This window comes from Oryx dammah, unplaced genomic scaffold (genome assembly GCF_014754425.2).
Source record: "Oryx dammah isolate SB20612 unplaced genomic scaffold, SCBI_Odam_1.1 HiC_scaffold_5, whole genome shotgun sequence".
Lineage (NCBI taxonomy): Eukaryota > Metazoa > Chordata > Mammalia > Artiodactyla > Bovidae > Oryx > Oryx dammah.
The window spans coordinates 105084180-105098958 of record NW_024070189.1 but is presented as its reverse complement, the minus strand read 5'-3'; the positions used below and the strand labels follow the sequence as shown (position 1 = coordinate 105098958).

General features: G+C 52.6%; 1 protein-coding gene across 1 annotated transcript; it reads left to right on the top strand.

Annotated features, from left to right (window-relative positions):
- Positions 1-1522: 1522 nt before the first annotated feature.
- On the top strand, positions 1523-13855 carry GRM6 (glutamate metabotropic receptor 6). The gene is made up of 10 exons (XM_040241682.1): positions 1523-2002; positions 3021-3237; positions 3472-3607; positions 4213-4367; positions 5455-5595; positions 5702-5902; positions 7856-8001; positions 8090-8713; positions 12600-12911; positions 13652-13855. The coding sequence occupies exons 1-10, from the start codon at positions 1523-1525 to the stop codon at positions 13853-13855; spliced, it is 2616 nt and encodes an 871-aa protein (XP_040097616.1).
- Positions 13856-14779: the final 924 nt, after the last annotated feature.

The window sequence follows — 14779 nt, the reverse complement described above, 5'->3', positions numbered from 1 at the left end:
GAGAGAAGGATGACATGGTTTTTGCTTGCTCCTCTGACAGCTTTACGCAAATCCCCATGGCCGCCCTAATCCACCCTCTAATGGAGCCCAAATCAGCTCAGCCCCCCCAGCTCAGTCCCCCTTACCCCTCCCCCTTAGAACTTGCTAATCCCTAGGGCTGGGAGCTCACCACCTGTCTCCAGGATGCACTTCGGGCCTAGTGTCATAAAGGCAAATCCAGGGCCTCAGTTGCAGATGGTGGCAGAAGTATTCTTGGCCGATCCCCGTCACCTTGGCCCGAAACATAAGATGAGGACATTCAGATACAAAGACCCTCACATGGTATGTTACTGCTTCAGCCCCCAGAGCCAAGAAGGCCTTATGAACCACCAAGAGTAACTCCTTAGGATTCTACCATCAGATATAAGAGATGGGGGTGGGAACAACACGGCAAGTCTGCCCTGTCCCCTCCCTCCATCAAAGGCAGTGAAGGCTGGTCCTTTCACACCAGCCTGGGTACCAATCCTGACGTTGACACATGGCAACTGTGTGACCTTGACTGAGTCCTTTAACTCCGTGAGGTGTCTATTTCCCTCTCTGCATAAAGGGTCTGATGGTAGAAGTGTCTTCTTTGCAGGACTGTCTGGTGGTGTGTGTGTGTGTGATAAGCAGAGACCTCACTACCGTTAAAGCTCTGTTTTTGCCTCCTCCTGGCTCAGCCTTGCTCACTGTTTTCCTGTTCAGGCGCACTCCCCTTCACTCAACCTGTGTTCCTTTCTCACCCCACTCATGGGTTTCCTGCAGGGTTTTGCAAGGAGAAAGTTGGGAAGCCAAGCCACTGGTGGCCAGAAAAGAGAGGAAGAGTAATAGAAAGAGTAAAAGGCAGAGAGAGACAGTGACAGAGATAGGAGGAGAGACAGAAGAAGAGAGAAGGGAGAGGGGTGGGTGGAGAAAGCCAGAAACATAAAGGAATACAGAGACCAGCAGACAGAGAAACGTGTGTGTCAGCCACATATCCAAAGACAGGAGATCAGACCCAAGGAGTAGGAGCGGGAGGGAAAGGAGACGCTGAGAGGGCCAGTGCTGTGCACAGGCCTTGCTCCGGACGGGTCTCCGCCCTCAGGGCGGCCTTTCATCCCTTCCCTAGAATCCTTAAATCCTCTCTCTCTCGGGGCCCTCTGCGTCTGTCACTGAACCGACCGCGGCTGGCGGAGGTGAGTGTGGCTTCAGAGGGGGCCTGGGTGGGCGCTGGGGTGGGCAGGACTGGAGCGCTGGAGACAGTGGTCTGGCGGGGTGGACCCGGGGTTGAGGTTCAGAGGGTGTGAGAGCCAGGTGTCCCGGGCAGGCTGGCTGAATTGATGCCTCCCCTCTCTTCCAGCTGGCTCAGCCAACATTTATATACTGCGCACCTCCCCTGTCCCCAAGGATTGTGGGGCTCCCTCTTCTTTCCCCCGACCCGGGTCCTTCCTCTGCCCCACGATCAGAGCGTGCTCCCCGTCTGTTCCCGTCCCCGCCCCGTCCTCCTCCTGCAGCCCCCGAGCCGATGGCCGGGGTCCCGGCGCTGCTGCCGCTGCTGCTGGCGCTGGCGCAGGCGGGAGCGGTGGGCGCCGCGGGCTCGGTGCGCCTGGCGGGCGGCCTCACGCTGGGCGGACTGTTCCCGGTGCACGCTCGCGGCGCGGCGGGCAGGGCGTGCGGGCAGCTGAAGAAGGAGCAGGGCGTGCACCGGCTCGAGGCCATGCTGTACGCCCTGGACCGCGTGAACGCCGACCCCGAGCTGCTGCCCGGGGTGCGCCTGGGCGCCAGGCTGCTCGACACCTGCTCGCGGGACACGTACGCGCTGGAGCAGGCGCTGAGCTTCGTGCAGGCGCTGATCCGCGGCCGCGACGGCGAAGAGGCTGCCGTGCGCTGCCCCGGCGGGGTCCCCCCGCTGCGCACCGCGCCCCCGGAGCGCGTGGTGGCTGTCGTGGGCGCTTCGGCCAGCTCTGTCTCCATCATGGTCGCCAACGTGCTGCGCCTGTTCGCGGTGAGAACCCGGGGCGCGCCCGGGGTGCAGCGTCTCTCCCCTGTCTTTGCCTTGGGGGTGCCTGTGGTCTAGTCTCCTTTCGCGTATCACTCTAGTTAGCCAAGAAGCCCTGCTCCCTGGGCCAGACGCAAGCCTGTCTGGGAAGGTTGTTCTGAAGATGAAAGTGTCTAGAGTGCCGGGATAACTGCGGCGTCCATTAATTGCCCATGGGCCTTCCTCTGCCTCCTTTCCTCTCGTTCTCTCTCTTCTCCCTTTCCTCTTTTCCTTCTCGCTCTTCCCCTCCCCTTTCCATAACGTCTCCATACTTCACCCTTTCTCTGTTTCAGCTTCAGACGTCTCTGTCTCCCCTGGACCAGTCCCAATCTGCTTCTTCCAGAACCTCCACGTCTCTGACCTTCACACCAGCCCCCACTTGCTCCCTTTTGTGTGTGTGTTGGTTTTGTTGTTGTTGTTTGCTTGTGTCTTTCTTTAATATGAGGGATTCACCCCTCTGCTCTGCTAGCCTCTCCCTCCACCGGTCTCTTTTCACACTTCCTGCCTGCATCCTTTCTCCTGAATCAGCTCAGCCATAATCCCCATTATTAATCACTCTAATGCACTAGGATAAACCCAGTTCCAAACAGACCCCTCTGTTAGACCAGACACAACCTTCAATCAAACAGCCCCTCCCCAGCTCTCCTGCCTGCTCAGCCCCTCCTGCGCTGGTGACCGCCTCCGCAGACCACCGCTTTGTGTGAACTGGGGGAAACATGTCTTCCTCTGGGGCTGACAGAGGTCCTTTTACAGGGTGAATGCTGCAGCCAGTATCTGGCCCCTGCAGACTGGCCTTGAACCCCATGTTCCATTAGTTCCATTCACAAAATGCAGGTCTTTCTCTGCGTCTTCCAGCCTCTCCATGTGGAGAGGCTGCTCCCACTTGCCCCGAGCACTCTATCCCGGGGTCCTGGGTCCTCACTGCCTTCCCTACCTAGGGTGACTGACCCTCCATCCACAGCCCAGGTGTCTTTCCTCACTCTAGATCCCTCAGATCAGCTACGCTTCCACGGCCCCTGAGCTCAGCGACTCCACACGCTATGACTTCTTCTCCCGCGTGGTGCCCCCTGACTCCTACCAGGCCCAGGCCATGGTGGACATAGTGCGGGCATTGGGATGGAACTACGTGTCCACACTGGCCTCTGAGGGCAACTATGGCGAGAGCGGGGTTGAGGCTTTTGTGCAGATCTCTCGAGAGGCTGGTGAGCTTGGGGCCAGGGCAGAGGGGGGTGGTCTGAGGCCTGAAGGGGCCTATGGAAAGGCCGTCAGACAGGGCGCAAGCTGTCAGGCGGGGCTCTGGGTTTATCGTGGGGAGCCTGGATGGTGCTCCCTGTGGGCAGGCACCCTTTCCTTTGGAAGACTCAGTCCCTGCCACGGTCCTGTGTGGTGGTGGCCTTGGTGGGTGAATGACCGACTTTGGCATCTCCGACCCCCAGGGGGGGTCTGTATTGCCCAGTCCATCAAGATTCCCAGGGAACCAAAACCAGGAGAATTCAATAAAGTGATCAAGAGACTCATGGAGACACCGAACGCCCGGGGCATCATCATCTTTGCCAACGAGGATGACATCAGGTGGGCCAGAGGGCGTGTTCTTCTGTAGCTCTTCTTGAAGACCCTACTGCCTCGTCTCCGGTATCCCAGCCACGTACATCCTCCCTTCCCCTCTTTCTTCCCCCTCCTACCTTCCTGCCACCGCATACCTTTTCTACTGTTCTGTCTGTGTCTGCTGGCCCCAGAAATGAACCTGGCCTGGTCTGGGTCACAATGCTCCAAGCCTAGCCGGAGAAACACAAGAATACACATCTAATTCTATAATTAACAGTGGGGGAGAGACTGGTGGGCACATGTAATGATTGTCGGGGAACAACTCTCGGGGCAATAGGTTATCAGCAGGAGGCATGGCCCCCAGCCTGGATCGCAGCAGGAGAAGGCAGGCCCTTCTTAAAGACAGCATGGAGCCATGCACAGCACGAGAGGGCAGGCCTGGAGTCAGAGCCTGGCTCTGCCTTCTACTACCTGAGAAACCCAGTGTCCTAAACTCCCTGCATCCTATGTTTCCTGATAAACAGGGTCTGCTAAGTGGTGCAGAACGGGATAGATGGCGAGAGGAGTCTGGAAGGTGACCAGGCTTACGAGGGAGAAGGACCTCAGGGCATCCCTCACCCTGTTCTTTCCAGGAGGGTTCTGGAGGCTGCACGCCAGGCCAACCTGACTGGCCACTTCCTGTGGGTTGGCTCAGACAGCTGGGGAGCCAAGATCTCACCCGTCCTGAACCTGGAGGATGTGGCCGTGGGAGCTATCACCATCCTGCCCAAAAGGGCCTCCATTGACGGTGAGTGGATGCATGCCCTCCCCTGCCTCTCCCACCCATATCTATCCTCCCCACAATGATCCCCTCTTGGGGGTGCTCATTTTCCCCTTCTATAAAATTGTACCATGACCCAGAGTCTCTTCTGGGAATTCTAGAATCCTGGGATTCTATGAACACATCCCTCCAAACAGTGTTTGAAATGCATTGGCAAATGAGGAAATGCACACACCACTGTACTGGGTGAAGAATTGTTAAGTTTTGTTTGTTTTAATCAGTGCCTGCATTTTGGTTCTGCCAAAGGCACTCTAATTTGAAGATGAGTGTGACAGGGAGAGAAAGCAAGGATGTGGGACTTACTGTCCTACTGATCAACTAATGAGGCCTGCCTCTCCACCCCTCCTCCACCATCCCACCTGTGAATATCTGGAAGAATGCAAAAAAGATGGTCACTTTACATTAGGATTGCTCATTTCCCCAAAGGCTAAACTGAAGACACCTTGACGAGGTACTTCAGGGCTATTTTATGAAGTACAGGCCCTTGTCAATACTGAGCCCTGACTTCCAGGGGCTCCCAGCCTCTTGGAGGTGCACACACACCCTTACCCTCTTTCTTTCCCTTAGAATGCATTCAATTGTAGGCAACAAACTAGATTGAGAGTAGTTTTAGCAATAAATGTATTCCATCACAAGACAAGAGGTCTCAAAGTAGGGGAAACGTCATGTTTGGGGCAATGAGTCAACGATGTTCTCAGAATCTTGAGCTCTGTCCTCCCTTCTGGCCCACCATCCTCTGTAGTTGCTATATGTCTTCTTGATTGTGATGTCTTGTTCACAAGGTGGCTGCTGAAGCTCCACCCATTACATCTTCACAGCAGCATCCTAACCAGGAAAGACAAGGCAGCAAAAAATTCTTTTATGTGGTGAGGCTCAGAGTTGGCAAAATTTACTGCAGAGTCCCTAGATGACTTTGAACTCATCAGCCAGGCCAGAAATTGATCACTTGGGCATCCCCAGCTGTAAAGTCAGCAGGTGTTGAAGGGACACAAGTGGTGAGCCATGGCTGGCTCATATGGGTGCCTCCCCTCCTTCCTCCTTCCCTCTCTCTCAGGATTTGACCAGTACTTCATGACTCGATCCCTGGAGAACAACCGCCGAAACATCTGGTTTGCTGAGTTCTGGGAAGAGAATTTTAACTGCAAACTGACTAGCTCAGGTACCCAGTCTGACGATTCCACCCGCAAATGCACAGGTGAGAGCTGCCCAGGGTGGGTGGTGAGGGTGGAGAGGGAGAGGGTGGGAAGCCAGGTTGGGTACCTGGGGGCCAGGCACACTTCCTCTGGGCATCCGTAGGACAGGTGAGGAACGCATCGGCCGGGACTCTGCCTACGAGCAGGAAGGGAAGGTGCAGTTTGTGATTGATGCTGTGTATGCCATTGCCCACGCCCTCCACAGCATGCACCAGGCTCTCTGCCCTGGGCACACAGGCCTGTGCCCAGCAATGGAGCCCACTGATGGTCGGACACTGCTGCAGTATATTCGAGCCGTGCGTTTCAATGGTGAGTGGGAGCCAGAGCCCCTGTGTGAGTGAAGGGAAGCCTGCTGGGTTGGAGTTCTCAGGACCTGGGACAGCCCAGGATGGAAGGAATGGGAGAGCAGAAGGGGATAGTGGGAGTACCTGGGCCTGAGACCTGGAGGCTTGGGCCAAGTTCTGGGGACCAGTTTTTGACACTTCTTTTTCCCCAGGCTTGAGTACCCCCTGCCCCAGGCTGCAGATTCCAGGTTCTGAAGAACTTGTTTGTGACCCTTCTTGCCTGGACCTCTCAGAGGGTCACACACAACTCTTTGCACCACTGCAGAGAGTCTGGAATCGTCTGGTCTCTCAGGGCACTGCCCGCACTGTGGACAGGCGTCCCACTCCACGCCTCAGGCTTCCAAATGCCTCCCCAGTCAGGCCTGTGCTGCCTGAGCACAGGGTATGGATCCGGATGTCCCCTGATACCAGGGGCCTGATACGTGGTCAGGGCTCAGAGTAAGGGTTTTTGAAAAGGCCCAGATAGGCTCAGCCGTGCTTATGGTTTGTGGGGAAAGCTTCACATCATGTTCAATTACTAACCTTTAGAAAACTAAAACCCACACTTCCACCAGGTGTTGAGTATCTTCTCTCTGCTAAGCTCCCTGTTAAAGAGCGTGATTTAAGACTTCCCTGGTAGTCCAGCGGTTAAGACTCTGCGCTTTCACTGCAGGGACCATGGATTGGACCCCTGGTTGGGAACTGAGATCCCACATGCTGTGAGGCTAAATAAATAAATAAATAAATAAAGTAAAAGAGCATGACATACTATCACTCCAGAATAGCTCTGCAAGGTAGTAGAACAAGCATCTAAAAGAAATAAGGCTTATTGTTCAAATCAGTACCTTTCTAAGTCGGAACTCTTCCTCTTACCTAGACACCTAAGCTTTCTTATTTTTTTTTTTAATTGTAGTAACATACACAAACAGTTGGCTTCCCAGGTGACTCTAGCGGTAAAGAACCTGCCTCCCAATGCAGGAGAGGAAAGAGATGTGGATTTGATCCCTGGGTCAGGAAGATCCCCTGGAGGAGGGCATGGCAACCCACTCCAGTATTCTTGCCTGGGAAATCCCATGGACAGAGGAGCCTGGCGGTTTACAGTATATAGGGTCACAAAGAGTCAGACAGGACTGAAGCTACTTAGCACGCATGGACACATAGAGTACAGTTGAATGGTGTCACTTGTGCGGTCAGTCTCCAGAACTCTTCACTATGCGAAACTGAAACTCTGCACCCATCACACATTAACGCCTCATGTCCCTCTCTCCCAGCCCCTGGCAACCACCATTCCACCTTTTATCAATATTAATTTGACCACTCTAAGTACCTCAATGAGTGGAATCACACAGTATTTGTCCTTTTGTGACTGGCTTATTTCACTTACCGTAGTGTTCTTAAGGTTCCTCCATGTAGAAAGTGTCCGAATTTCCTTCCTTCTTAAGGCTGAATAATATTCCATTGTATGTATAGACCACAGTTTGCTTATCCAGTCATCTGTCAATGGACACTTGCATTTCTTCCGTGTTTTAGCTACTGTGAATAATGTTACTGTGAACAAATGAGTGTATAAACTTCTCTTCAAGTCCCTGCTTTCAGTTTTCTTGGCTATATACCTAGAATTGGAATTGCTAGACCATGTGGTAATTCTGTTTAATTTCTCGAGGAACCACCATATTGGTTTCCATAGTTACTGCATCATTTTACATTCCTATCAGTGGAGTATAGGGTTTCAACGTCTCCATACTTGCCAACACTTTCTGTTGTTTCGACAGTGGCCATCCTAAATGGGTGTGAGGAGGAATCTCACTGGGGTTTTGATTGCAATTTCCCTGATGATAGGTGATACTGAGCACCTTTTCACGTGCTGGCTAAGCTCCTCCTTTGTCCCGGCCTTTGATGGGCTAGAGAACCAGCCGAGGATGACGGGCTCTCCTTTCAGGCAGCGCAGGAACCCCTGTGATGTTCAATGAGAATGGGGACGCACCTGGGCGATATGACATCTTCCAGTACCAGGCGACCAATGGCAGTGCAGGCAGCGGCAGCTACCAGGCGGTGGGCCAGTGGGCGGAGACCCTCAGGCTGGATGTGAGTGGCACAGGCTGAGCTCTGGGCGCAGGGAGGCGGGCCCACCTTCCTGGAGGCCGGAGTCACAGGCCGCGCTGTCCTGCCCCAGGTGGAAGCCCTGCAGTGGTCAGGAGACCCCCGAGAGGTGCCCGAGTCTCAGTGCAGCCTCCCCTGTGGGCCGGGGGAGCGGAAAAAGATGGTGAAGGGCGTCCCCTGCTGTTGGCACTGCGAGGCCTGCGACGGGTACCGCTTCCAGGTGGACGAGTTCACTTGCGAGGCCTGCCCGGGGCACATGAGGCCCACGCGCAACCACACGGGCTGCCGCCCCACGCCGGTGGTCCGCCTCTCCTGGTCCTCGCCCTGGGCGGCCCCGCCCCTCCTCTTGGCCGTGCTGGGCATCATGGCCACCACCACCGTGCTGGGCACCTTTGTGCGGCACAACAACACACCCATCGTCCGCGCCTCCGGCCGTGAGCTCAGCTACGTCCTCCTCACCGGCATCTTCCTCATCTATGCCATCACCTTCCTCATGGTGGCTGAGCCCGGAGCGGCGGTCTGCGCCACCCGCAGACTGTTCCTCGGCCTCGGCACCTCCCTCAGCTACTCGGCCCTGCTCACCAAGACCAACCGCATCTACCGCATCTTTGAGCAAGGGAAGCGCTCCGTCACGCCTCCGCCCTTCATCAGCCCCACTTCGCAGCTCGTCATCACCTTCAGCCTCACTTCCGTGCAGGTGAGTCCGCAGGCTCCAAGGTGACGGGCTGGCAGATGGGATTGGGGCTGAGGGTAAGGGCACTGACCTCCACTTTAAAGATCAGACTCACTCTTCTATTTTGATCTCTATTTAAAAAAAAAAAAAGCACCAGGAGCTAGGGGGCTGCTGGTTTTGTAAGTAGAACTCATTTAGGAGCAATTGTTTCCTCCTAAGGTGGGGAGTGCAAGCATCCAGAGATTCTTCTGTAAAACAGTGAAATAATTTTCATAAACTGAACATGATGTTCCACAGTTTGGCTCCCAGGGCAAAGAGATACCTGATGAATTTCCCCTAAGCAGAGAATCTATTTCCATAAGGGGAGTTTCTGCTGCCCAGTCAGTCACTGGGTAACCTGGATGAGAGGCATAGGGTCTGATGATATTACTGTGGAATGAAGCATCCAGTTCCATAAATAGCCAGAATGTCATGCTATATGTACAGCAAAAGCAGAATTCCTTCTGGGTTTCCTCTGAGATGGTAATGGAAATTTGGAAATGGCTCCCGTGTTATGTAAAGGGTACTAGGAGACAGATGTGTGCGTGACATTGCAGAGCCAGCCCAATTCTCAGGGCCAAGTTGGGGGGCTCAAGTCATTTGTACACAGCTCTTTCTCCACTCCAGGAAAGCTCTTCTTCCTACCTACCTCTGCATCCTTCCCACCCATGGGCAATGCAAATGTCCACAACTGGAAGGTTCTGCCCTCTTCCAGCATATAGATGGGTTTGAGTGTCCTTCATCAGGGCCAGCGTCTCAGTGCCCAGCCCATCCTCGGAAGGCACCTCACTGCTTCCTGCCTGAAACCTCCGTGGCACCCTTCACCCCAGGATGGAGGTGCTTACATTCAGTGTTCTCCTCTGGCTTACCTGTGGACTCCCTGCTTTAGACCGCCCTTTCTAGAAATCCCAAACCTCTTCTGAGATGCACACCTTCACGGTCACACGGTTATTTAGCAATATAATGGATGTGAAAGGATATCTCATCATTTTAATTCGTCTCTCCTTTCTGGTGCAGCTGGCCTTTGAGGTTTCGTCTTCTGGGATGTGCCTGTGCCTGCACCTGCTCCTGTGTTTTGCTCAATTTCTGTTATTTTATAGAAGTTGGTCATGTGTACTGGATGCTAATTCTTCTGTCAATTACTTAGGCTGCAAACTCAGTGAGGTGCATTTTGGCTGCTATGCCCATGTTTCATAGGCCTTGAGTTTTCATTTCTCGTGGGCAACTTTCTTCCCCATTTAGAGGAGTTATAAGAGGAGCCTCCATGCTTCCTTTCTAGACAGTGGGTGGAGTTTTATTTTATTAGTCCCTTGTTCATGGAGCTTCTGCTTTAGGGAGAATCACAAAAAGATGCTCCTTCTGGATGTACAAATTCCTTTAAAAACTTCCTTTCCTCTAGGCTCACATAGCCCTACTCCAGATGCACAGCATTGCACTGAAGTGTTGGCTAGGATTCGGCTTCATTCCTCACAAATCAAGCATTCTTATTCAGTGAATGGCCTGCTCAAATGTATAGCACAGCTTTTCCCAGGCCCCACCTCTATGCAGGTGTCTTGGTTCCTACTGCCCAGCTTCCCTTGGCTCAAGGCCATGTCTCCCCTCACTGTGAAGGAATTCATTCTCCATCTGCTCCTTGTTAGGGCCTGTGACTGACTCTGACCTCCCTGGCCACCCAGCATAAGCTTACATTCGTACCATTCTCTGTCCGGTGCCTCTCTATTTTGAGTTTCACTATGCATTCCCACCGGAGAAGGCAATGGCACCCCACTCCAGCACTCTTGCCTGGAAAATCCCATGGATAGAGGAGCCTGGTGGGCTGCAGTCCATGGGGTCGCGAAGAGTCAGACACGACTGAGCGACTTCCCTTTCACTTTTCACTTTCATGCATTGGAGAAGGAAATGGCAACCCACTCCAGTGTTCTTGCGTGGAGAATCCCAGGGACGGGGGAGCCTGGTGGGCTGCCGTCTCTGGGGTTGCACAGAGTCAGACACGACTGAAGCGACTTAGCAGCAGCAGTGCATTCCCACATGATTTCATGATGTCTTGCTCAACAGTTCTTTGGATCTGGAGAAGGAAGGGTGCCCTCAGGAATGAGGTGCCCCATATGGTTAGATTGGATCCAACTAGTCTTTTCACGTCTGCAGAACACACGATCCTGCCTCCTTGGGGAGGAGCATCTCTGCTGGGCCTTGTCCTAAATTGATGTGACATGCACTGACTCCTCCCCTAAGCTGCCGTCATATCCTTGCAACAGGTTATGAGGGTTTCTGTTTGGTAGATGGAGGAGGTATGTTTAGGGCCACAGTTCCAGAGCCTCTGCCTGCAGTCACTTTCCCTTGCTTGTTGCTGTTCTGACTAAGTTGTGTCTGACTCTGCGACCCCATGGACTGCAGCAGGCCAGGCTCCCCTGTCCTCCACTATCTCATGTCCATCGAGTCAGAGATGCTATCTAACCGTCTCACCCTCTGCCGCCTTGTGTAGCTCAGTAAATGGCACTAGTGCTTTATTGACTATGCCAAAGCCTTTGACTGTGTGGATCACAATCAACTGTGGAAAATTCTGAGAGAGAAGGGAATCCGAGACCACCTGACCTGCCTCTTGAGAAATCTGTATGCAGGCCAGGAAGCAACAGTTAGAACTGGACATGGAACAACAGACTGGTTCCAAATAGGAAAAGGAGTACGTCAAGGCTGTATATTGTCACCCTGCTTGTTTAACTTATATGCAGAGTACATCATGAGAAACACTGAGCTGGAAGAAGCACAAGCTGGAATCAAGGTTGCCGGGAAAAATATCAATAACCTCAGATATGCAGATGACACCACCCTTATGGCAGAAAGTGAAGAGGAACTAAAAAGCCTCTTGATGAAAGTGAAAGAGGAGAGTGAAAAAGTTGGCTTAAAGTTCAACATTCAGAAAACGAAGATCATGGCATCTGGTCCCATCACTTCATGGGAAATAGATGGCAAAACAGTGCAAACAGTGTCAGACTTTATCTTTTTGGGCTCCAAAATCACTGCGGATGGTGACTGCAGCCATGAAATTAAAAGACGCTTACTCCTTGGAAGAAAAGTTATGACCAACCTAGAGAGCATATTCAAAAGCAGAGACATTACTTTGCCAACAAAGGTCCATCTAGTCAAGGCTATGGTTTTTCCAGTGGTCATGTATGGATGTGAGAGTTGGACTGTGAAGAAGGCTGAACACCAAAGAATTGATGCTTTTGAACTGTGGTGTTGGAGAAGACTCTTGAGAGTCCCTTGGACTGCAAGGAGATCCAACTATTCCATTCTAAAGGAGATCAGTCCTGGGTGTTCTTTGGAAGGAATGATGGTAAAGCTGAAACTCCGGTACTCTGGCCACCTCATGCGAAGAGTTGACTCATTGGTAAAGACTATGCTGGGAGGCATTGGGGGCAGGAGGAGAAGGGGACGACAGAGGATGAGATGGCTGGATGTCATCACCGACTCGATGGACTTGAATCTGAATGAACTCCAGGAGATGGTGATAGACAGGGAGGCCTGGTGTGCTGTGATTCATGGGGTCGCAAAGAGTTGGACACGACTGAGCAACTGAACTGAACTGAACTGAGTGGTTGAAATCCAGGAAGAGGACATCTAGGCCCCCTTACCCAGTCAGCCCCGATGTTCCCAGCACAGACTTCCACTGCAGCCCCTCCTCCCCACCTGCCCACTTTGCCCAGTGACAAGGCCCTTGTCCCTCCTGGACAACCCTGCCATCTCCACGGTGGCCTCAGGCCTGAGCATTCCCCTCAGCAGGCCAGGAGCCTTGAAGAGACCCTACCCTGCCAGAGATCTCAGTCGAGGGTGAGTCTGGGTGTGTCCTTGATAACCATACTGCCCCCTGCAGGTGGTTGGAGTGTTGGCCTGGCTGGGGGCCCAGCCCCCGCACAGCGTGATTGACTATGAAGAGCAGCGGACGGTGGACCCAGAACAGGCCAGAGGTGTGCTCAAGTGCGACATGTCTGATCTGTCCCTCATTGGTTGCCTGGGCTACAGCCTCCTGCTCATGGTCACGTGCACGGTGTACGCCATCAAGGCCCGTGGCGTGCCCGAGACCTTCAATGAGGCCAAGCCCATTGGCTTCACCATGTACACCACCTGTATCATCTGGCTGGCTTTTGTGCCTATCTTCTTTGGCACTGCCCAATCAGCTGAAAAGGTAATCTGGGTCCTGACTTCATTGGGTTTCACGATCTCGTCTGTTTCCTGCTTGTCCATGGAGCGGTTCAATTGTTCTAAGTGCTGGGCCCATATGAATGATTGATTGATTGGTTGGCTGACTCATTCACATGCTCATTTGTCTTTCTAGGTTCCCTCTGGTTGTTCTCTCCTTCCCTTTCCCTTTGTTCATCCATGCTTCTATCCACCAATTAACTTTTTTTATTAAGTTACCTTTTCATATATTTATCTCTGCCAATCCGTCAGTTCATTTGTTTGACCACTGTGCATTCATTTATTCATATGCCCCGTGGAACTTTCATTTTTTCACCTCATGATCCCTTTGTTTGCCCACTTGTTCCTTTATACAGGTTGTATTAATCCATTCATTCGTATATTTGAAAACATGTTCATTCATTTGTTAATGAATATTATGCTCTAGCCCTTTTTAGGCATGTGAACTGTTGCCCTAGGTGTGGCTCTCTGTGAATAAACCTCTTGCTTCCCTCGGTCGCTTGTCCACTCAGTCATGTGCTGCTTTCCCTTCTTCCTGCCTACACCAGAGCCACACGGTTACTGTCAATTCTTCATGCCATGGGGGCCTTTGTTTACACTGCTCTCCTTTATCATGCGGTCATTCCCGTTCAGCTGACTGAAATGGGCTCACTTCCAGGCTGTGTGGGGGCAGAGGGTGGGTGAGAGCTGGGCTGAGTCCACCTGGTCCTTTCCTCTGTGGCTTAGATCTACATCCAAACCACGACACTGACTGTGTCCTTAAGCCTGAGTGCATCCGTGTCCCTCGGCATGCTGTATGTACCCAAGACCTACGTCATCCTGTTCCACCCGGAGCAGAACGTGCAGAAGCGGAAACGGAGCCTCAAGACGACCTCCACAGTGGCAGCCCCACCCAAGGGTGAGGACACAGAGGCCCCAAGCAGCAAGTAGAAGAAGAATGGGACACTTGCTCCCCCTCCTCTTTTGTCTTTGTTTCCTTGCTTCACAATGGAAGCTGTGAAGAGTCCCAGTCTGCAGTGAGCAATCAGGGTGGGGAGTCCGCAAAGGCCAGGCCTAGCAAGATGGAACTGGCCTGGACCCACACGACACATTTCAGCCCCATTTTTCTGTGGGTCTTGGCTTCATGCTTCCATCTTGCCAAGAGCAGGCACTGAGAGAATCCTCTTCTGGAGAGGGATTAAACTTATATTCACTGGGTTGAAGTCAGAGATAGTGGTGAAGCCTTGGGCTTGGCCCAATGTGAGTGAATTTCCTCCACCTTGATCAACCACCAGAATCGAGGGATTGAGCAGTATATGAGAACGTGTAGACTCCAGAATGAAATACCGGGTTGGAATCGGAGAGGAGCCGTTTCCGCAAGAGCTCTGTGGCTCTGTATTTTGGACTGTGTAACTTGGGCTTGGGTAAATATTTTGCTGGTACAGAGGGATTGAGCCTTGCATGAGAACCCTGTGGGAGAAGATGGGCCTGCACAGGACAGAGAGAACTGGGGTGCCCCATGAGGTTATTTGTGTCAGAGTCTTTTCTCCGACCTCTTTTCTCCTGGGATCTGGGGGATGTCATACTTAGAGAACAGCTTTTTTTTTTTTTTTTCCCCCTTCCCATGTGTATTCACTTAAATTAACCCTGAACTTTAAGAAGATGAGATATACTAGTGTGGGTAGTGGTTGGAGAATAAACTATCAATGTGGCATTTACCCTCCTCTGATGCCTGTTCTCAAGTTCTAGGTTGGGACCAGTTACAGAGAGAGTTGTGTCCATGGTGAAGATTCATTCCAAGTGGATAACTTGGGATGAATATCCAAACTGTTCTCTCCCAATATTTACTGGGAGATCGCCTTTGAAAAGCATGCA

What these genes read in the sequence shown, in the direction of transcription:
- GRM6 (XM_040241682.1), top strand. Translation starts at nt 1,523, where the DNA reads ATGGCCGGGGTCCCGGCGCTGCTGCCGCTGCTGCTGGCGCTGGCGCAG. An exon ending in CAAAAGGGCCTCCATTGACG is followed by an intron (nt 4,368 to 5,454) that starts GTGAGTGGATGC and finishes CCTCTCTCTCAG; the next exon opens with GATTTGACCAGTACTTCATG. An exon ending in TTCCACCCGCAAATGCACAG is followed by an intron (nt 5,596 to 5,701) that starts GTGAGAGCTGCC and finishes TCCGTAGGACAG; the next exon opens with GTGAGGAACGCATCGGCCGG.